Source organism: Microtus ochrogaster, chromosome 26, assembly GCF_000317375.1.
Source record: "Microtus ochrogaster isolate Prairie Vole_2 chromosome 26, MicOch1.0, whole genome shotgun sequence".
Taxonomy (NCBI): Eukaryota; Metazoa; Chordata; class Mammalia; order Rodentia; family Cricetidae; genus Microtus; species Microtus ochrogaster.
The window spans coordinates 3,430,113-3,454,347 of NC_022025.1; the positions used below are offsets into that span (position 1 = coordinate 3,430,113).

At 40.6% G+C, this 24,235-nt stretch overlaps 1 protein-coding gene across 5 annotated transcripts in view; it reads left to right on the forward strand.

Annotated features, from left to right (window-relative positions):
• Cdk14 (cyclin dependent kinase 14) overlaps positions 1-24,235 on the forward strand; it is a 534,756-nt gene that overhangs the window by 314,571 nt on the left and 195,950 nt on the right. For all 5 annotated transcript variants that reach the window (XM_005358306.2, XM_026784636.1, XM_026784637.1 and 2 more), the window contains one exon: positions 19,778-19,871. In XM_005358306.2, the coding sequence (XP_005358363.1) occupies positions 19,778-19,871 (94 nt within the window). The remainder of the gene's footprint in view (positions 1-19,777; positions 19,872-24,235) is intronic.

Below are 24,235 nucleotides of genomic sequence, written 5' to 3' on the forward strand. Positions count from 1 at the left end.
TATAATGAGATTGCATATTAAATCACCCTGTCTCTATTACATCTCTGATTTAAGATTAAAATTAATTTATTTAACATTATAGCAGCTGGGTGGTTAGGGAAAAAAATCTGTGCTAGTCATAATATATAGGAAAATGTCTGCATCAAAATTGATCTTTAATATATTAGAAAGAATATTGCCTAATCATTAAGTATCCTAAAGCCATTTGGCATTGCTTCATATTATATTTCTTAATGGCCATACATGTTGGCATTATCCAGTGTTCTGTTATCATCTTTACTGATCTTTTTGTCTAGAATCAAAGCAGTTTATGCAATGAAATTTCTTAAGACTCAGGTTTACTTACTGTTGTTTTAAGAGAAAGAATCATATATGAATCTTCCTACACTGGGCATAAATTTATTCTGTGTAAGGTCTATGTTAATGTGAAAGCTTAAATGATAATAATAGTAACGGTAGATACTTTTATTGACAATAAACTTTATCTGAGTCCTGTTTTGCTTTTAAATCACTTTCCTATTAGACAACAAAATAGAGAACACTGAGAAAATGATCTAATTCAGGTCACACGGTGAGTAGATAGCCAACATTCCGTCTAGGGCAGTGTTCCCAGCACCCCTTCCTTACAACATTCTGTGCTTCTCATGAGGTGGTTTCTAAGAAATTGGTCTTCTTTTACTACCAACGCACCTTTGAAACACAAATAAAGTATTTCATAATATATCACACTTCAATCCATGCTAATTCTTTTGTGTAGCTCAGATATTTGGGGGCTCTGGTTCTCCCCCCATGAGCCTGTGCTGTCTGTCTCTCCTGGTGACTTTATTTCAATAGCTTCTACTATATAATTTTATTCAAGGAAGACTTTCTCCAAACAGTCAGGACATGAACCACTGAATTGAATACTGCTGTTGAATTGCGTCCTTGCTGTCTATGCTGACATACATTTTCCCAACTCCTAGTCAGTACTCACTCATCACTTCTGCTAAAGCGAGTGCATCCATTTTTAAAGGGAGTACTAGGTAAGAACGAGAATTGATTCCCGAACTACAGCAGAGTCGTCTCTCTGTCAGTGTTGTTAGCATGTTTTCTAATTACTGCAGTCATAAGGCCCAGGAAGATAGGAAACAGTCGCTGTCAAATTTAATAGTTGCCTGGTAGCTCTTAGGCAGGGCTCAGATAATGCATGATCTAACTGACTTGCTATATTCAATAGCAGTGGACTACAATGGAACTGAGGATAGCTACAAAGACCCACATGTCCCTGGTGGTTCTGAGTTCATTGCAGCTAATGAGGGCTCTTGAAATCTGAGTCACCAAATAACTCATCCATATATAATGACACCTTCAAGAGTTAATAATTCTGTAAGGGCAGTGCCTACAGAGGGTCTGACTGTGCTGTATGACTTAGCATGCACTAGAACAGTGTTCGGTCCTTCCTTTCAAATCAGAAGAGATTTGCTATGTTTTAATGTTTAAGTCATGCCTAAGGACTGACTGGTGGCTACAGAAACCTCTTGCAGAAAATGTATGATTGTTTGTGCGTTTTCTTGGTCAGCACAGCCCTCTAATCCTGTCTGGTTGTAAAACTGTGGAACAGCTGCCAACACCAAACCAGCGCTGCCTCTGGAATGGTCAGGGAAGCAGTTATTATCAAAATCTGTGGTTATCGTCTTCACATCTCATTGTTTATGAGTGTGTGTGTGTGTGTGAAACAAAGAGTGTATTTCAGTCAGGATATTTGGCCACTTAGTAGCAATGATAATAGATAGGATGAATCATTTAATGTAGACTTCCCTGCTAAATATTTCTAAAACAAATTAAATTTCTCCTAATTTCTTTTTAATCAACATTAGCAAAGTAATTGGCTACCCACAAATGGATTCTGAATGATTCTGAAATAGCCGTCACAGACACTAAGTTTCCTGATAGTATTATAAACCGGGGTACACTCCACTGACTCACCAGATTATAGGAAGAGAAAGAAAGTTTTGGGAAATATGAAACTATCTAAATGTTGAAGGTAGTATTCATATTGTCTTTGGGGTCTGTCACTCAACCAAATGCAATACCTTTTGTTTCTATTGGGTTATAGCATCCAAGAGGGCTATGCAGTATGACAATGAAATGGAAGATGCTATATTTGATTTTAAGAAATAAACATATAGGCTGTCTTTGGAATTAGGACATTTGACTCAGAGGAGTCTCACATGGGAGAGAAGCACATGGGTGCAATATGGTTCTGTGTTTTAACATAGAAATATGTAAATTAAGGAATGGAGCGTGTAGATTAGTACCTTTAATTTGTGGTAGATATGTGCTTCTATCCAGACGTGCTTGTACATGCATGAAACTCAAAGATTGTTGAGACTCTTCCTATACCACTCTCCAGCGTGTTTATTTATTTTATGTATCCATTTATTTATTCGGAGACAGGTCTGTTAATTAACCTGGAGCCCCTAGGTTCATCAAGACTTGCTTGCCAGTGAGGTCCAGGGACATACCTGTGTCCACCTCCAAGCTCCGGGCTGCAGATGCTTTCCCCATGCCTGACTTTTTACTCACGTGCAGGGGATCCAATCCCAGGTCCCTGTGCTTGTGCTGCAAACACTGTTTGACCAAGCCATCTCCCCATGCCCCTTTCATGTTTTAAGTTGTATATATATATATATATGTTTGCATAGAGACTGTCTCTCTGAACATGCAATGCTTTTCTATTTAAAGAAGAGGCTATGTTTAACCCAAACCATACTGAAGCCCCAAGTCCACTTCCATCTCCCACTGTTAGCGCTATGTCCAACTTATTTGACTAAAGCTTTCAACTATTATTGTCAGTTTCCAGAGAGAAAAACTGTGGCAGTTTCAAGTATAGCTGGTTAGCTAACAGCTACCACAACAGTGCCAATTGCGAGATCAGAGATCAGCTTTACCCACGGCGACTCTTTACCCTCACAGGAGCAGCTATGCCTTTTCCACTCTTCTGGCAATACCATATCTTTCATAGGTTCTGCATAATTCTTTGCCTCATTCTCTATCAACTTAATTCTATTGGCTGATTTGCATTGGTGGGGAGCTAGTCTATGGCGTTGTTCAGGCAAGCACTCTCGATTTACTTTTCCGGACATTATACTAAATGGGTGTTGTGGTGGATGAAGACTTTACACTCTTGTACCAATTTGTCCCATTCTACTTTTATCCTAGTACCCCTGTGTAGAATCTCATTTATATTTTCATATATGAGTGTGTCAAAATTACTAAAAATTAATAAGTCCAGTAGAATTCATTATATTCCTCTTCTTTTTTGTATAGCGTTTTGTTTTCTGGATTTTCTAATAACATTTTAATTTTTTTAGTTTCGTTGCCTTTATGCATATTGTTAGTTATTTAAAGTTTAAAAATGATTATGTAGCCTATTTGCAAAAATGTTTCCAAATGCTCAGACATATTGCAAAATCACTTTATGTAATAATCATATATATTAATTATTAAGATTATATTTTATTTACACCACTTCTCCCTTCCCTTTCCTCCTTCCAAGCCTTCCCATATGCCCCCATATCCTTCAAATTTATGACCTCATGTTTTCAATAATTGTTATTGCATGTATATTACATTGTATTGTGTATATATATATATCTACATATATATATATACACATACATACACAAACATACACACACACATTCCTAAATGTAATTTTAAGTCCATATAGTGGTACTAATATGTACGTTTTCAGGGCTGACTATCGACAAGACAGCAGACTGCTGTGCTCTTCCCTGGGGAGGCCGCCTCTTCTTCCAGCTCTGCTCGTCTGTGGTTCTTTGTGGCATGGCCCTTGGTGTCCTCCTTTTTCAGTTCACCTCTGGGTACTCATGTTGGTGAGACTTCATGAGTGTCACTTCTGATGTTACTAGGAGACCCTGATCTGCAATAATCCCTGAGCCTTAAGTGTGGGACCGCATTGTTCTGTACTCATATAATATTTTAAGTTTGTCATCTTTGCCGGGCGTTGGTGGCGCACGCCTTTAATCCCAGCACTCGGGAGGCAGAGGCAGGTGGATCTCTGTGAGTTCGAGACCAGCCTGGTCTACAGAGCTAGTTCCAGGACAGGCTCCAAAACCACAAAAAAAACCTTTTTCGAAAAAACAAAAAAAAAAAAAAAAAGTTTGTCATCTTTAAGGAATACATTGTATTAAATCTTTGTGTGTGTTCACTTTAAAGACTTATTTTTAATCTCTGTGTATACGTGTCTGTGTCTATGTGAGTATATATCGTGGCCATGTACAGGCCAGAAGAGGCTGTCAGATCCCCTGGAACTGGAGCTAGAGCAGTTGTGAATATAAGAAGAAAGGAAACCAGCCTAGTGCTGGCATTCTCTGTCTGAGGTGAAGCGTGAAGGCTGAGGGCTGCTTCTGCCATCACGCCTTCCCCACCATGATGGATGGCAACCTCAAACCCTGAGCCAAATACTCTCTTTCTTACAGAAATGCTTCTTGTCCAGTAGAGGTCGCAGTAGTGAGAAAAGTTACTAATGAGGAACTGTGGGGAAAGCCTGGACTCTCCTGTGGGAAATCCTCTAAGATCAGCACCAGAGGGCTGGCTGTTCTTGGTCCTTCCTCAGAGGCTGACAGCTGATAGATGTCGTCCTCAGAGCGGGAAGAGACGGAGCGGATGATCAGTCACACAGACCAATTTACACACTTTTTAGTAGATTCCTCTCTGTTCCTCTCAGCACCTCCCCAGTCTCTGCAGCAAGTTTTACCCTCAGTCTAAAAGCTATTTTGGTTCGGTTTAACATATCCTGCTGTGTGTGGTGGAGAAGAGGAGGGGGTAGTCGGAAGAAGCCTACTGGGCAGTTCCTAATGCTGCTCCCTATTTCCGGCTGTTCGATTCATCTTCACAATGTTTAAAGCCTGTGTCTCCATGTGCTTAGCCTTTTCTAAGTTGCTAAAGGCACAACTTCTCGCCTAACTTGGAATTGTTGTCTGTCATCTGCATAGAGAGCCATAGCTTCATGCGCATCTGAAAACAGGTTATCTCTCACCCATGTGTGCCTTCTTTTGTGTTTGTGTTTTAATTTTAGTTTCCTAATTAGATACGTTGCCTCCTTGGAGAGGAGAAAAGAACTGTACATTTTACTGTATGCCCTTCTCTTGCTGATAATTCAATCCTCATGGCTTGAACGCTAAAGAGTTGCCTGCTAGAGTCCTTGCCCATGGATACTTGTTAAGGTGGCCGTGGAACCTGCGAGGCAGCATAGCGGTGGGGGAAACTGTGACTGCCAGCCTCTGGGTGTGATGGTGGAAACAGATAACCCTTTTTACCTAATTGTTGTGAAATAAAAAATAACTTTATATAGGAAAGCAACCTTTACAAGAAAACCACATTTTGATTTATGAGCCAGTTATGAAAGAAAATAAACTGAATTCATAGATTTTAAAAGATAAATATTTTCTGTGAATATATGGAAAAGGGCAGTCCTTTGGATCTATATCCCGTAGGAATCCAGTATGAACTTGCTGTTTAAACAAGCAAAACTTGCCAGGGATGTAGCTCAGTTGGTAGAGAACTTTCTAGCATGTGTGATGTCCTAATCCTGGTCCCGGTGCCATTGAAACACAAGTGCATAGCTGCTGTCCCAGGGCTTGTTGTGTCGAAACAGGAGAATCAGAAGTTCAAGTTCATTCTCTGGTACAAACTGAGTTGAAGGTCAGCCTGGATACCGTGAGACTTTCTCAACAGAAAAATTAATTAAGCAAGACTTTCAAGAATTATCTCGCCCAATAGGAACTTCCTAGGTCAGTCAATGTGCAACGATAGGATGCTGTTGTGTGCACGAGAATGATGTAACTGGGTGGGAATAGAAATGTGATCGGCCAACAACTGGCATTACTGTGAATGCCACTGTTGGCGGTACTCAGTACTCAGACTGAGTGCTTTCACCGCTCAGCAGTGTCTGTGCACTCTGACATTTGTGGATTATCTCTTCTGCTTCTTATTTGATTTATTTGTGGTTTTTTTGAGACAAGGTTTCTCTGTGTATCTCTGGCTGTCCTGGAACTTGCTCTGTAGACCAGGTTGGCCTCAAAGTCACAGAGATCCACCTTCCCCTGCCTTCCTGAGTGCTGGGACCACCACTGCACAGTTCTGGGATTAAAGGCTTGCACCACCACTGCCCTGCTGTATTAACTCCTCTTGCTACTGCTTTGGCTAGGACATAGTCAAGTAATAATCATAGTTTCTTCACAAATATTCTGTTATATAAATTCTAGATGTATTAATTTTTTCTATTTTGATGGTATAGCATACAATTAATAAACAAAGTTACTTATGTTTCTTTTATTTTTGTGTAGTTTTCTTTGATTATTACTGCTAAACAATGTCATTAGAAGAATGAGGGAAACAATACAATAATTCTTCAAGATTTTTTTATGTATCCGATTGTTTCCTACATTTATGTATATGCACCACATGTGTACCTGGTGCCTGCAGAGGTTGGGTGAGAGCATCAGAGTCCCAGAAACAGGAGGTAACAGATGATCGTGACCTGCCATGTGTGTTCTGGGGATCTCTGCAAAAAAAAAATACCAACTGTTCTTAACCACCGAGCCATGTCTCCAACCCCAAAGCGATGACTTCGAAGGATTAAAGTAGGGCTGCAGAGGTGGCTCAGTGGTTAAGAGCACTGACTGATCTTCTAGAGCGCCCAGGTTCGGTTCCCAGCACTCACATGGTGACTCACAACGGTCCAGCACCCTCACACAGACATAAATGCAAGCAAAACACCAATGCATATAAAAACAGAAATAAATAATTTTTTTTTTAAAAAAAAAGCCTGGCAGTGGTGGCACACACCTTTAATCCCAGCACTTGGAGGCAGAAGCAGATGGATCTTTGTGAGTTCAAGGCCAGGCTGGGCTACAGAGTGAGTTCCAGGACAAAAAAAAAGAGAGAACTAAAGTAAAATTTAACTAAAATAACCTATCAGTGGTCAAGAAATACCTTGTAAATTCCATTAAAATACTCAGAACTTCGTGTACGTGTCGGGCACTTAGTGATTCCTAGAGGCGGGATCTAAGTATTGTTGCTGGGGCACTTGCGGGCAGTTAATCTTTGACATGGCGTTTTGTATTCTTTGTATTCCCATGTGAGACCAGAGATTCAGTGAGGGAGATGCTTATCTAATTACATTTCCTGCAGAGCCCAGCAAGGCTTTTATCATTCTTTCTGACTGATAGTTCAAACAGCTCCTCTTTATTCCGCGCTTTTACCGTGTTTGCTTTTAGAAATCGAATACATCATAACCTAATGGAAATTCAACAGATTAAAACTTTATTGCAGCAACTATATAAACTTACATTTATTTTTCATGTTTAATTTAACACGTTTAACTTAGAAGCTGCTTCTGAAACCTCATGAAATCAATTTATAATTTTAGTGTTGTTTTTATGACCATTTTGGACCCTACCCCATCTGGAGATGTTTGGTTACGTTTTTCCCACTGTTTGATGGAGGCATAGAAACGAGACAGAAGGCAAGAGGCAAAACCATCTCTAGAATCCCAGGGTAGCTTCACTCCCATGAAGATCTCCCTTATACATGCAGTGAATCTACCCATTCATTCATTCATTCATTCACCTGTTTTGAATGACACTTTACAGGATATTCAGGAGTGTGCAGGAACTGACCTTCTCTTTAAACAACAGCTGCCTGCCTTAGTCCATTACCCACGTTCAGTTCTTTGTAAACTACATTGCAGGGGAAGTGTTGGCCAATGCTCCAAAAAGTTCACAGCTTTTTCCAAAGAATGGACTATGAAAAGGGTTCTTGGCTCCTTATTTTGTATATATTATCTGAGTTACTGTATGATTCTTAATCAGCTACCCTGTCACATACTTTAGTGTGGTACCATTGTAATATTCATAATCAGAGTACATCAAAGTTCAGCCTTGCCACTTGATGAACGGACCGAAATATCAATGTAACTCACAACTTAAATTGAATTTCAGCATTTTCCTTGTAGAAGAATAGTTTACAAGAAATTTTTAGTAATTTTTCTTTGTGATATACCAGTTAGAGTTTCATGAAATAATAATTTAAAAAGAGGCTTAAGCAGGTCATCTGCTTCTGTCTTTAAGATGTTCATGATCAGCCCTCCCACCCCCTACCACACATTGTCCAGGAATCAAAGCATTTCTGAGAGAAACCTTAAAAGATAGTTTCCTTATTCTGCATTCCTGTAAGAGAAGCAGAAGTCAAAGACATTCGAGCCGCAGGGTTTGTTTTTCTTGTTCTGCCTGGTCTATGCTTAATCCTTTGAGAAGCACTGTTATTGGTTTCTTTTTAAATGACTTCCTTCATTAATTGCTCTAAAATGCAATACATATTTTCTTGCTGTTTGACTATTTTTTTTAAATTTATTTATTTATTAAGGATTTCTGCCTCCTCCCCGCCACCGCTTCCCATTTCCCTCCCCATCCCCAGATCAAAGCCCTCTCCCTCATCAGCTTGAAGAGCAATCAGGGTTCCCTGACCTGTGGGAAGTCCAAGGAACCCCCACCTCCATCAGGGTTTAGTAAGTTGAGCATCCAAACTGCCTAGGCTCCCCCAAAGCCAGTATGTGCAGTAGGATCAAAACCCAGTGCCATTGTTCTTGAGTTCTCAGTAGTCCTCATTGTCCGCTATGTTCAGCAAGACCGGTTTTATCCCATGCTTTTTCAGACCCAGGCCAGCTGGCCTTGGTGAATTCCCGATAGAACATCCACATTGTCTCAGTGTGTGGGTGTACCCCTCGCGGTCCTGAGTTCCTTGCTCGTGCTCCCTCTCCTTCTGCTCCTGATTTGGACCTTGAGATTTCTGTCTGGTGTTCCAATTTAAAGCAGTGTAGCGTTTCCTCAGGAAATTCGGGATCAACCTACCCCTGGACCCAGCAATACCACTCTTGGGAATATACCCAAGAGAGGCCCTATCATACAACAAAAGTATATGCTCAACTATGTTCATAGCAGCATTGTTTGTAATAGCCAGAACCTGGAAACAACCTAGATGCCCTTCAATGGAAGAATGGATGAAGAAAGTATGGAATATATACATATTAGAGTATTACTCAGCAGTAAAAAACAAGGACTTCTTGAAGTTTGCGTACAAATGGATGGAAATAGAAAACACTATCCTGAGTGAGGTAAGCCAGACCCAAAAAGAGGAACATGGGATGTACTCACTCATATTTGGTTTCTAGCCATAAATAAAGGACATTGACTAATTTTTAATGCAAGAAAATTCTAATGCATTCTATCTTGCTTTCCCCAGAGTGGGCTGCAATGGGACATTTTCTCATTCCACTCAAAATAAACGGTTACTGGCTATCAGCAGTCTGATTATCCATACTTATCTTCAGATATCCAGACTTGTTATAGACCCTTCACTGTCGTATGCTGAGGGCGCCCCCAGTGGTGACAGACAGTATTTTCTAGGCTAATTCTTTTATGCTCTGCCTAAAACTCTAGCTCTGAGCGCTTGATTTCAGCTCTGTTTTTATCCAGCTACCATTGTGTCTCCTGTATAGAAGACAGAATTCTCATCTCAATATCTTTTTGTCTGGCTGTGGTGAGCTGAGCAAGGCATATTGTTGTAACTGAGGTGGCAGCATAGCGTAACAAAGTGGTCATCCACCCAGGGCTGAGGAGTGAAGCTCCCAGGCCTCACATTGAAACTGGACATGCACTTACAAGATGCAATTCCTTTATAAAACAAAGACAGTTATTGCTCAAGCATTAATAAAGTTATTCTATCTCTAGGTTTTAACAGTCAAATAATTCTCACTCCTAAATGAGAGGTTTCCATGGCAACTGTTGGAGTTCCTTTGGGGTATCTTATAAACAAAATTGGAGTAGTGGTATTAATAATTTTTTATCTTATGCTGTAATATTAATTATCAGTCAGACATTTTTAATTAATTTTTCTCTTGTGCTATAATATTAATTATGAATCAGATGTTTCCTTTGTCTCCTCAGACTCATTTATGCCATTGGCTGACTCACTGATCAACTCACTGTGTTTAAAAGTATTTTCTGATGATTTGTACTAGTCCCTGTGCTGGCCACAAGAATGAGAAGTGCCAACCTTACATTCAAGATCCTGCGTTATTACTAAGAATATAGTTGGCACAGTGGTGATTCTGAGGGAAAGGGTAGAAAATGCATCCTTGGAGAGAGAGAAGGAGAAGTGAAGGCAGAAAGGCACTTTGTCCTGTGGTTGTCCCCAGCTTAACTTGAGAAAGTCATTTGTCTGAGGCAGGGACACTATTGCTGGAATGAATCAACAGAACTGAAAAGCAAGTTGTGGAGGCCTGGGTTAGAGTCAAGACATGTAGGTGCCTGGCTGCCCAGACCCAAGATAATCACACAGAAACTATATTAGTTAACCCATTTCCATTTATTCTGTATTTTACCATGAGGCTTGTGGTTTACTGGTAAGGTTCCCGAGCATCTGTCTCCTTCAGCAGCTATATGGCACCTCCCTGATTCCACCTTTTCTCCTGTTTCTGCTTTGAATTTCTTCCTTGCTCTATTCTGCACTGCAATAGGTCCAAAAGAGCTTCTTTATTAACCAATAGTAATAAAATATATTCACAGCATACAGAGGAAAATCCCACATCAAAAACAGGAACTCAAACATGCCAGAAAACTGGAGGCAGGAGCTCATTCAGAGGCCATGGGGGAGCTGCTTACTGGCTTGCTCAGCCTGCTTTCTTATAGAACCCAGGGCCACCAGCCCGGGGATGACACCTCCCACAATGGGCTGGGCCCTCCCCCATTGATCAGTAACTAGGAAAAAGCCCTACTGCTGGATCTCATTTCCTCTGCTGAGGTTCCCTCCTTTCAACTGACTCCACTTGTGTCAAGTTGATATAAAACTATCCAGCCCATCATCCTTGTGAGTTGACTATGCTGGGTGCTGGCCTAGAAGAAGGTACTAGACAATGCTGGGTGCTTGCCTAGAAGGAGGTATCGCTAGGACATAAAATGTTAGCACTTGTGGATAGAGATGTCAGGTGGGGTAAAACGGAGGACTGGCGGTTAAGAGAGCAAGCACCTAGCGTAAAGAAGAATTCTCAGGCTATGACAACCGACAGCTTGACTGTATCCCAGGAAAGGCAAGGTTTCCTATGATTCCTGCATTGATGGCTGGGAACTCAGAGATGTTAAACAGAAAACTAAAAAGAAACGAGAAATCAACAATATTCGTTTTCCACTTGACGCAAACTACTCCTAAACACAGACATGCACATGTGATTGAACGCACATGGCAGAAGTTACCACTGAAGCACACGGAGCACAGGGCACTATGGGGTGGTGGGATCCCTCTGTCTTTGTCACAAGTGCACAAGACTCTACCGTAGATGTACAGCTGACAGATTCATAAAGGCAGAACCACAAGTGTACAACTTATGGGACAGCCCATTTTTTTTGAGCAGCGGGAACACGTGTCATTTGGAAAAGTCGCTGCCATATCCGTGGAAACCTTGTGAAGCCATGATTCTTCTCTTTGAAATGGGATTCATTCCCAGAACACCTCAGCAGTGTAACTTCTGCAGGGCAATGGAATGAATGACCTTGCTCCTTTCCTCCACACTGTGAGACCTGGGAGCCATAACACTCATTGTTCTAACAGTCAAATTTACATAGAATTAATCCATCAAAATTACCTGCTAACAGACCACATAGAAATTTCTGTAGAAAACAGCCACCGAGCAGGAAAGACAACATTCCTCACCTTTGCTAACAAACAAATCTGGGCATCCCCAAAGCTGGTTGTCACAAAAGAGATTGGATGAGGAGAATGGGTATCTAGGATTCAGGGATGCTTAGTAACTTTGTCTAATGGTTTGGGACATGAGGTATTTCCCCTTGAATGGCTGGCTCTTCCCTGGGTGGTGTTACCTGTTCCAGAGTACTGCTTTGTCAGCTTCTACCTGCCCTCTTTGTGGTTTCGAGATGCATATTGTCATTGTCCTTGCCTATGGCGTTTTCCAGCTACCTCTGTGAAAACTAGAAACCCCGTGGAGACCAGCCCTTACTCTTACTCTCCTCTTCGTCGCTACTTCTGCTTCTTCCCCTTATTCTCCTTCTTTCTCCTCCTTATTCTTCCCCTTATTTTTCTTCTTCTCTGCGCCACTTCACTTCACTTTTTCCCTCACATGAAACGTGAAGACCATGCAGAGGTAATGTACTTGAGTCAATTGTTTACCCTCAGATCCTCGCCTGCCATAGGCATCCTATTCTGAGCCCTGAGAGGGTTCTGAGGCGGGTACTCAGGGCTCCTGATATTTCTTGTTGTTCTTCACTGCACATGTGGACTCTGGTCTGATACCCGCAACCTCTCCCCACCCCCCTGGACCACCCTGGAACTCCACTCCTCTTCAGAACCCATTCTTTACTTCTGCTTCGTTCTTATTCTGATTTGCTCAATATGTAAATACATCTTGTTGGAGACGTAATTTTGTTAAATACTTGAAAATTTAGTTCCAAGTTGTTCTTTTTTGCTAAAACTCTATCGTACGGACGTGAATATTTTCCACACAGGGATTTTCCTCACAGTCTAGGGCTTTCTGTTTTCATGGCCCGAGAGCTAAGTTTTCCATGGAAGTATTTGACAAAGATATATTGTGCCTATCGGTGCCTAATGAAGCACTAACCACAGTAAATGGTGAGTGACGTTTTAATCAGTTCAGTCCCGTCAGTGCCCACCAAGGGCATGGTGAAGTGTAATTTTTTAATCTTCCACTTTTCAACGACTGAGAGGCCAGGATGAAAAGACTGCATCAGTTATATATAAGACATTTTCTTAGAAGGTATAATAAAAGTAAGTTGATTTTTTATTTTTATTTTTTAGTCTTTTATTTTTTTAGACAGCAGAAGTAGGTCAGTTTTGCAAGTAGATACATTTCTTCAGAGAAAAGTGGGATAAATTTATGGCCACCTTGGTGCACAAAGTAGCCCCAGCTTTGATTAGATAATGGTGCATTTCAGCCAACCGTAGCTAAAGAAAATTACCTGCTAGGTGAGTTAATGAGGAAGCTTGGTGAGTTAGTGTTGAATTTAGACTGTGTTTCACACTTAACCTGATTTAATTTACTAGTCCATTGTTTCATTGTTGTTGTTTTTTTTTTTTTTTTTTTTTTAGCACAGCTCTAATACATGCTCACGGGATTTATCTGAGCCCTCAAAACTGCTTTGAAAACAGTCATGAAGATCATTGTAGGTTCCTGCTGCAGGGTCTGACTTGGAGACAAGCCACCTCAGTATCACTTAGGAACTTGTTAGAAATTCAGGATCTCAGCCTTGGCCCTCACCCAGAAAGCTAGAACCTAGGTTCTGATTGCATCCCAGGACCAGCATACACATTAGGTGGAGAAGCTACTCCCATGCCGCTTTTGGGATTTCTGGTCCCAACGTAATGTTGAAAGGCAGAAAAGCAAAACAATCAAGTTGCATTGAGTTTGGGCTCTGTTCAGCTGCTTGCATCTTCTTCTTGATTTGCAGTACTCTTCTGAAAGGTTTGAAGCTGCAGATCATTCTAGAAGGCTGTGACTACATGTTTAGACTATATTGGAGGCCTCCTATAGCTTGCAGTTGGAGAAGCCTGCGTGCAGAGGTGCAGCTTCTCCCTGCAGCTCAGTGGGTCCCTGAGGTCTCTGTGCAGATCATGCACAGGCTACTGGGTCAGGATCCTCCTGGACACACACAACAGATGCCACAGCCATGGGTGATGTAGGAGGCTCTTCTGTCTATGTGTTGCTTTCATTGGTTGAATAGAGAAACTTCCTTGGCCTGATAGGGCAGCACTTAGGTAGGTGGAGTAGACAGAACCTAATGCTGGGAAGAAGGACATAGAGAGAGCCGTCATGGAGCTGCCAGGTCAGATATGCTGAATATTTTCCAGTACTCCACGACCTCGTGGTGACATAGAGATTATTAGAAATGGGTTGAATCAAGATGTGAGAGTTAGCCAATAGGAGGCTAGAGCTAATGGCCAAGTGGTGTTTTAATTAATACAGTTTCTGTATGATTATTTCAGTGTAAGCTAGCAGGGCAGCTGGGATGACAAGCAGTCTGCTAATGTGAGAACTGAAACTCTGACTTCTCCTTGACAGAGCTCCCACATTGGAAATACCAAGATTTTGCTAATAGATAAAAGTAGAAACAAAATATGTAACTTTTTCAATTGTGAACTAGACCATGCTATACAATAGTAGAGTTTTTCTGCATTGTTCACTGAGATTGAACCAAATACTTGATTTGAAATCCAGTGAAGGAAAACACTGTTTTAGTTTTTTAACTGTTTGGGATAATACCAAAATTAGATTAATGTAAACTAGAGAAATAATAATGAATAATACTATGTTACTTTTCTTTTAGAGACAACCATTTATATTATGCTTGGGATCAAATATGCTTGGTGACAGATATAAAAAGGTCCTCATACCTATTTTTTTTTCCTATGTTTTGCGACAGGGTCTCATTGTGTAGCCTAGACTGGACTTGAACTCATTATCCTCCTGCATCAGCCTTTCAAAGTGCTGTGAGTGTAGGCTAATGTCACCACACTCTAACATCAAGTTTGATCAGGATTTTAATAAACAGATATTTCAGGATGCGTATCAGTAGGTGGTTTTGGTAACCTCACCCCATTCCATCCAGTTTTAGAATTTGGTTATATACTCAACCACAAGGGTCAAGAGAGAGGAAGATGCTCAGGGACAGAAAACGACATTTCCAATATGGCTGTGAGCCCCTTAAGTGACAGCTGCAGTCTAATAAGCAATAGTTTTCTAAACTCAAAGCTTAAACATAGGAGTTAAGAGAAATGGAAGAATATGACAGAGGTCAGTGTGGTGTGGGCTCCTCCAGGAGAATCACAAGTGTCTAAGATACCATTTGGTAGATTTCAGTTACATCTCAATAGGTTGCTAAGAAGCTCCCCACCCCTGTATCCCTGTCCCCCCGCTTGTCATCCTTCTCATTCTGATGGGATTAGACTGGGGTAGGGCACTTTGGATTGGATTGTAATCTGATAAAATAAAACCAGGAGCTTTTGGGATTGCACAAGGGGTTGCTTGTGAAATTTCTACAGAATTGCAGGGTTCTACCTGGGAAACATGGCCCTAAGCAGTTGTTCTTAACTGTGCTGGAATGCTTACTTGCTTCTAACCAGAAGGGTTTTTCCCTTCTCGTGTCCCCATACTCTCCTGCCTTCCTCTCCTGCTTCTCTATGAGATGATGCAGCCAAGGGGAGGGTTCTCTAGAACGTCTGCCTGTTATTTGGACTTTTAACTTCCCTAACTGAGAGGTAAATAAAATAAATCTCTTTTTAAATAGAGCTAGTCTGCTTTGTGTATTTCATGAAAGCAGCAACAGCAAAAGGGCTGTATATGCCTCCAGTCTCCATTATTTAGTACAAGGAGAAAAAAATCTTAAGATATAATGTAAAGGGGGCTGGAGAGATGGCTCAGAGGTTAAGAGCATTGCCTGCTGTTCCAAAGGTCCTGAGTTCAATTCCCAGCAACCACATGGTGGCTCACAACCATCTGTAATGAGATCTGGTGCCCTCTTCTGGCCTTCGGGCATACACACAGAATATTGTATACATAATAAGTAAATAAATATTAAAGAAAGATATAATGTAAAAACAGTGGATTCCTCCTTTATCAGCATACAGTGATGTAGGCATAGTATAGACAGATAGAAAAAAACTCTCCAGGAACCGTAGATCTCAGCAACTGTGCATTTACATATAAAATTCAATTTAGTAGACTGGATTTCTTAGCATTTATGTTATAAAATAAATGGTAATGCTTTCAAGAAATTCTTGAAAGAGGTTCTCCCCATCTCTTCTAAACAGAACACGAAAGCTCTGTAATAAGGGCTCATGGAGAGAAGTTTTCTTTCACTTCTAACCAACTCCCGAGCCCTCCATTTGGAGAAGAAATCTTTGGAGAACTGATTTTGAAGTACCCCCCCCCCATTCATGTTTTCTGTGTGGCTCAGATGTTAGTATTTTACCCATCTTTTAACCGAGGGAAGTCAACTGCCCATGCACAATGACAGAGAGAGGTATAGTCCCAGAGACCTGTCAGCTAACATGGTGACAGGTTAATGACAGTATAGTGGATTACTGAAAAACACTCAGTGTGCATATCAATTTTTCTTGACACAGAATTAGGTGTATGAAATAATACACATGTGAATTAGCTAGATTTTACTGTTACACACATCTATTTCAGAGCATCATGTAACATAGTGTATATATGTGTGTGTACTATATATAATATAAACAATTTAACATAATATATCTTATATAACATCTTATAAAACATAACTATATATTTAATTATATATACATATATATATATATATATATATACACTTTAGTATGCCAGTAAAAGTTAATAATTCTGAGAAAAAATTAAATGGTTCTTCTCTCAGAGACCACATGAAAATCCACAGTAGGCAGGAGTTGGCCCATGGGCCTTTTCATTGTTTTGCAAAACCACCACTTCTCCCCCACCCCCCACCCAGCATCCAGGGAAGGAGACCACACTATCCACACCATCCTCACTGCAATTGCTCTAGAACTGGGAAGAGCAAGGTGACTTAGCAACTAGAGAGTGTAACGGGTCCACCATTACAATGAAAGCTATGTCATTTCTTTCTTTTTAAATTTTAATTTACTTGTTTATTTTGTTTTTATTCAAGGGATGTTTTCACCTGCATGATTGTCTGTGCGGCCTATGTGATATAATACCTGTGGAAACGGGAGGAGGGCATCAGGTCCTCTGGAACTGGAGTTGACAGTTTTGCGCTGTCATTTGAGTGCTGGGAACAGAACCCTGGAAAAGCAGCCAGTGTCTTAAGGGCTGGGTTGAGCCGCTGAGCTGTTGCTTCAGCCCCTCTGTGATTTCTTCATCAGCACCAGCTGAGTGCCCTTGGTTCTGTCCAGCAGTCCAGCTGTTCAGGTTCTTTCTCTCAGAGTAGTAGAAGTGGGGAGGGTTTCTAGCTGCGGAATGAAGCAAACCTGTCATAGGAAGAAAGGTGACCTCTGACCTTTTCTATCCCTCCTTCCTCTTTTCACTCTTAGCTCTCTCAAGTTTCCCCACTTGCTAGAAGCTGTTTCCTCTGCCTGGAATAGCCCATGCCCAGCCATGTGGTTCCCTTATCCCATAATACAAGCTGAAATCTCCAGCCCTTCTAGCCGCCAGGTTTCTAGCTCCCAAAGCCTTCCTCCCCGAGTGGAGTATGCTCTCAGATTTCGCTCTACATCTTACTATGGATCTGTGTAACATATGCTAGAGGAAAATTGCCATATTTATGTATATGGAAATGTGATATAATTTTATGAAAATTGTCAGTGAACCTTAAATTTTATTTGACCTTTTCCTATGAGGAGTAAAGAAGAAAAATATTATTCCCTGAACTATAGTAGAAAATTATATCACATGCTAGAGAGAAGTACAAATCATCTTCTTATTCTCTTAATTCAAAGAGACATTACTGGGTCAGGGTAAAACACTTACTTAGATTGTGCAAGTCTCTGCGTTTGATCCCCTACACCACACTGGATGAGGGAAGAAAAGGTATTGGGCTCAGATACAGCACAGAGATAGACCCATTTGCCTGATAGGAGCCAGGCATGACTTTGAGTCTAGCATTACTGAAAACCAATAAACAATGAAAGAAGAGAAGCAAAGGGAAATGGCTTTTTAGTGACATCTTAAGATATGAATTCACTATAGATTACCCAGCCAAACTGCAGAAAGAAATAGAGTACTTTTTCTGTGGCATTAGTGACCAATACTGATTATTCCCACACTGTCGATTACATGTTAGCATTTAAAATCATTTAGCTTTTTTGACTAAGTTTATTTGAACTCATTTTTATGCTTTATTTTTATGCCTAACTTTCAATTCCTTCTTCACAATGAATACTACAAAATTATAGCTATCCAGGCCTGAAAGGGTATTTGTCATTGCTTATTATATCAAAGAACTGTCAATTATGTTTTAAGTCCTATATTAAGTTTTTAAAGAAGATTTTGTTTTTAGTTAGTCTATGTGTGGGTGTGGAAGTACATATACAAGTGAGCATAGTACCTGTGGGAGCCAGAGCCTCGGGGCTCCCTAGATGCAGCTGTGAGCCCAACAATGTGGACACTGGTACCAAAGACACGTCCTCTAAAAGAACATATATTCTCTTAACTGCCAAGGCTAATCTCCAGCCTTGGCAGTTAAGGTCAGTATTCTTGGAAAGAATTCTCGACAGAAAAAACATCTAGAAAAGCACCGTACTAGCATTTTAAGTAGATGTAATCAGACGTCTGAACTCCATCTGTCTAGAATGATATGAAACTAATTCTCATTTCCCCAAGTGAAATTGTGTTTATGATGTAACGCGGGACTTTGTGCAGACGTTTTGGCAGCACACACCCTGGTGTGTGTTTAAGTTGAAGTTATGTGGCACGCATTGCAGGAAAGGAATTTCTACTAGTGTATGATTGTAATGCAGAACGGTGTTGATCACAACTGTGGTGACAACTGGAGCAGCTGCACAGAAGTGGGTCGCTCATCTGTCTTTTACCCCGAGGGATTCTGACATAAGTGAAAGAGCCAATGGTTTCCTTCCCTAGATCAAAGTAAATACATTATTTGAAGAAATGTCGTGCTATGGTTAGTCAGGAAACCTAAATGCATTCAAGAGGGAAACAGGAAAAAAATGATAACGAATGATTATGAATTAAGAGCTATCTATATACTCTGGTCTCCTGCAGGCAGGAACCAGATCAGGTCAGAGGTCTTCATGTGCGGGAGTGAGAGCTCTATGTTAGTTCTTTGCCATTAGCATGACTTCTCTGGTTTATTCCAGTTTCCCGCCATCCTATTCTAAATAACTTGTTCTTCCAAATCTCAGCACAGGCATTTGACTGGCTGTTTGCCTGTACTGTGCGGTGAGCATGGCAGGCAGTTCAGGTAGGTGGCAAGGCTGAGCTCACTGGATGATGGGGGCATTGAGAAAGGGTATATGCCTAGTGTAAGCTCATGCGGGGGGACTGTCTTGTCTGCTAGGAAGTCCAGGGAAGGCTTCCTGGAGGAGATGGCATTGATGCAGGATTGCAGAGGCTGAATTGTGTTTGGAGCTCAAGAGTAAGTAGGTAAAGAGATGGTGCTGGAGGGTAAGGTTATGTCAGCATTTCTGTTTGGCCAGCGGAGAGCCTGACTCAGCAGCCCTGTGCGTAGATGCCTTGAGCCATCTCAGTAGCTCATGCCTGGGCAGAATCTTTGGGGTTTGTGGTAAGAGCGTTTGTGGTTTTTAAAAGTTGCCCTGATGATGCTGATTCAGAGTTCCCCGAGCATCTGAAAGTACAGCCCATTACGAGCTGTGAAATAGAGCTGGAAGGGAGCTGGAAAGGGTGTTCTGAGGCTCCCCTGTGTCAAGCCAAGGACGTTCTCACTGTGACCTACAGGTGTAAAGGGACCACTGAAACCTGCTTCTTGATTGGTTTCCATCATGCTCAGAGCCAGGGTAGCTGCACATGTTTCGGGCCCTCTCCGGGCAATAGGAAAAGTAGGGTGCAGAGTGTGGGTCTAGGTGTGTCTCAGCTTGGGTTGATCATTGAGAGTGTTATTGATTCATTGCCTCTTCCCCAGGGTGGGGTTTAATCTCTGATCTGGACTTGTAAGCAGAATTGTTGAAGTTTTTGTAATGATTCCTTTCTCTTCAGGGGAGTCGGCTGCATCTTTGTTGAGATGATCCAGGGAGTCGCCGCTTTTCCGGGAATGAAAGACATTCAGGATCAACTTGAACGAATATTTCTGGTAAGTTTTGTGCAAAGTGCTTCTCGGAAAAATGTGTCTCTAATTAGTTACTTAATGACTTAATGTTCTGCTGGAAATATTTTAAAACATTTTTGTCCAAGTTGTCACATTTGCTTTTGCCTTTAAGAAGAAAGGAAGCGTGCCTTTAAATTATCATATGTGAATAAAATGATAGAACTGTAAGAATGAGTGAGATAAGAGGAGTATAGAATGATGGGCTGTAATTAATATGCAGGCATAATGGTCTCAAACAAAGTATGTAGAGATCCACAGACTTCCAAAAAGATGGAGCTCATCTCGGCCCTTCCCTCCATGTCTGCACAGTAGGCTTCGATTGCGAACTGTTTGTAATGTTGAATATGGCGAATGGTAGGTGGGAGGGCATGGTGACAATGCAGAGAAACAGCCAGGTCTTTAAGACTGTTCTCAGGTATGAGAAGTCACATGGTGGCAGATGAGGAAAACGGCACACCGCTCTGTCATCTTCCTCAAACCATAACTCCTCTCTAACTATGAAACCAAAAGGCAGGACGTTCTACAAAATTCCCTATGCATACTCTTCAAACCGTGTCATTGTCATCAAAAACAAGGGACGTCTGACAAACTGTCATGATCTGGGGGACACCGAGAGCACGTGACAGCCCCGAGGAAAGTGGTGGCAAGGATGAATCCCTGGATCATCAGAACACAGTGGGGAAATCAGAGGAATGTACATGAAGTGGGGGCTTAGCTAATGTCCATGCCTAAATGTGCGCTTTGATTTGTTGCAAATGTATGGGTAAAACTTGAACAAGAGAAGCTACGTGAGCGTATTCAAGAGCCCTTACTAATATTTTTGCAATCTTTATATAACTTTGAGTTTTTTGTAAAACTGAAGGCAAATCTGTTGTATTAAGGCAGCTTGTCTGTGTCTATCCCGCTCTGTCTTGTTTTGTCTTGGTGTCTTTGGACAAGGCCTTTCTCACTTTCTGAAATTGTTCCCTCATAGATGAAGGAGGTATGTAAACAGAATGCTTCTCAAAGGTTACTTTGAGGAATCATTGACTTAGGAATAGAAAGTGCCTCTTAGGTCCTGCCGTATAGTAAGCATGGGCTGTGGTAATTATACCATTCTCATGGTGAGTAGTTTCATTCGGTGCAATTTTTATGGTAGGCAGTAGTCATAAATATACTATTTTAAACCCAGAATACTATGTAGACAAATTAAAGGTTTTGTTAAAAGTATTTAAACTAAACACATTGCCATAGCACACACTCCCATAACTCTCTTTCCTTACGAAACTCCCTGTGACAACACCGAGGTGGGTTTTTAGTGTAGACCGTGTCAGGTGATGGACTGTCACTCACTGTGGAGATGGAGTTCTCCCCTCAGTATAAGGACAGGAGGATACTGTCCATGGATTGAGACTCTGCCACCCCTGTGTCTCCCTCACTGTCAGCTGTGGAATGATGGGAAAGGGAACTGGAAACAAAGGGACTGTATCACATGGGATTCCGTCTGGCAGCGTCCCCTCTTCTAGTCGCTCTGTGATGACAAACAGAAGAATAGGAGGTCTTTCTTCAAGAGCTGAAGGGCTGAATTTTCTCTTTCTCCTGGAGGTTATCTTTGTCTCATTCTTTCAATTTTATTAGACGTTCTTTCTACAGTGCTGAAGTGGACTCTCGTGACTATAAAATAATGCATTTTTATAAAGGGAAACCTCCATAATGTCCAAAACATGAAACCTGAAGTGTTGCCCTCCATGCTCCCACTCTCACAAAACCGCGTCTCATGTTTATATGTACACGTCATTGAATCCTTTATATATGCTTTACAATTTGACCACGTCCTGTCTGCCATTTTGTAGCTACCATTTTCATTTCATAATATGTAAGAAACACTTTTCACTGGAGAAAATTTGGAAGCGTCATCATTTTTACTGACAGAATGTCTCACTGGATGGATGAGACAATGTATCTGATCTATTATTTTTGAAAAGCTACTAAAAGCTACATTGTATCCCTACTAACACTAATTATTAGAATTGAAAAAATTCTTAATATAATAAATTTGTTGAGTATTCTTATATGTCCATTACTTCATCCAAACACACAAAGCTCCTCACCCACTTGTACTCAAAATCTCTTATTTTTTTTTCCTTTGAACTGTGTTGGGTCTGTAGATTATTTGAGAAACAAATAATATAATATTGAGCTACTCCTTAAATAAATTATTCATATAATATGTATGAGTCATAATATGCGAATAATTTAATTTTCTTAATTTTTTGGATTTCTGTTGTGTTTAAGAGTGATCTGCTTGCATGCATGTCTGTGTACCGCATGCTTTCATGGTGTCCACAGAGGTCACAAGAGAGTGTTAGATTCCTTGGTACGGAGTTCTGGACAGGTGTAAGCTGCTATGCAGGCGCTAGGAATGGATCCTGAGTCCTCTAGAAGAAGAGGTATTTTAACCACCTATCAGTTTAGTTGTTGTTACTGTTTTGGGTTTCCTGCAGTCTAGCATAGCCTCAAACTCTTTATGTAGATGAGGGTGACCTTGACTTTCCTGTTCTGTCTCTCAACTGCTGGGGTGGCAGACGTGGGCCACCATGGCTAGCTTTCTGCAGCACTGGGGTTGATCCCAGGGCGTTGTGTGTATTGACAAGTATTCTACCAACTGAGCTATGCATTCAGTTCCACATGTGCAACCCTTATAAACATATCTTTGTTTTCTTTTTTTCTATAATCTTCAAATTCATTATTTTAAACAGTTTATCCGTAGGATTATTTTCCTTTTATTCCTTTTGCCTGTTTCTAAATATGATGTGTGCATTCATGTTCACATGTGTGGAGGTGGCTGAGTGTGCATGTCTAGATATGAGAATAAGTGTGGAGGGTCAGATTTGATATTGGAATCTTTCTGGATTTCTGTTCCATCTTATTTCCTTTGATGCAGGTTGTCATAATTCAAACCAGAACTTACGCTAAGACTAGTCCTGATGGGAAACTTGTTCTGGGGATGCCCTGACTCCATTATCTGAGACTGGAGTTATAAGCATGCCAGTGGGCATGCCTGATGCCTAGGTGGATCCCAGGGACCCAAACTTCAATAGTTCCTGTAGCAACTGTTTTAACCACTGAGCCATTTTCCACAAACCTTTCTACATAGTCTGTGACTGTATGGAACAACTGCAAAAATCATTTTAATGAGGTATTTTTATATTTTATCTATAACATGCTAAATCGTGTCTAAATATTTAACCTTCAGATTGAATACCCAACTATAGTCATTATATAAATGAGTTACATTCTGAGACTAATTTCTAGTTACATTCTAGACATTTCTAGTTAACTTTTAATTCTGAATCCTATCAAACAATAATTATATAATTTTTCCAAATTTTAAACTTAGTATTTTGTTAAAATAATTACTTTCCTATACTTAAGATGAGAAAGTTAGGTGTATCACCTTTTTAAAGTGAGCATTTGAGAAGCAGAAGCAGAAGGGTCGGGATTTCAAGGCCAACCGTGGCAATTTAGCAAGTTCAAGGCCACTCACTCTGCTACCCGAGACCCGATCTCAAGAAACTATTAAATAAATAAATGACAAAGCATAAAAGGGACTAGTTTCTTCTTGTATATTATTTCAGAATGAGATAAAAAAAACAACCTGAATGGTGATATAAATGAATTTTATGATAAAGCAATAAAACTAAGAAGCTGAGTTTCATAACAACAAATTCTTACTGGAAATATTTGTCTAATGCAAATAATTCACATCAGGGAATATTTGTTGGATCTCTTTCTGTATGGATATTTAGCTCCTATTTCTTAATTTTATGGCAATGCTTTTCTAATTTTATGGGTATCCAGAGACATTTGAGCCTTGGCTAGGCTTTTAATAAGCCAGGAAAATAAATCATTACAAATTTCCCAGGGGATTATTGATGGAGCAAGTCATAATTGGTTCTTCTTAGAGCACAGAGACCTGTGAATACAGATAACATCATGACTACTGGCAATAATGGTTTCATTTCCCATATGCACTTGAGGGACATAACACCCTTTAAGATGAAATATCCTTTGATTGTTAGGAGCTGAAGATCATCTGTGGAAGATTGCTGATTCAGAATTAAATGATCATACATTTTGCCTAGAAGAATCAGACAAAAATCAAACTAAGAAATCTAGGAATTTTGGACATCAAATGTTATAATCTTAAATATTTTATAATCTCCCCTGGATTGTCGATGTTTGTCAGTGGGGCTGTATAACATGCTCAGAAGCCACTCTCAGGACTCTGATCTCTGGATAAGGACATTGAAGAAACTCAATAAGGGAAAGATTGCTTTTCCTCTGTGACCTTTTATATCTGGCCTAAA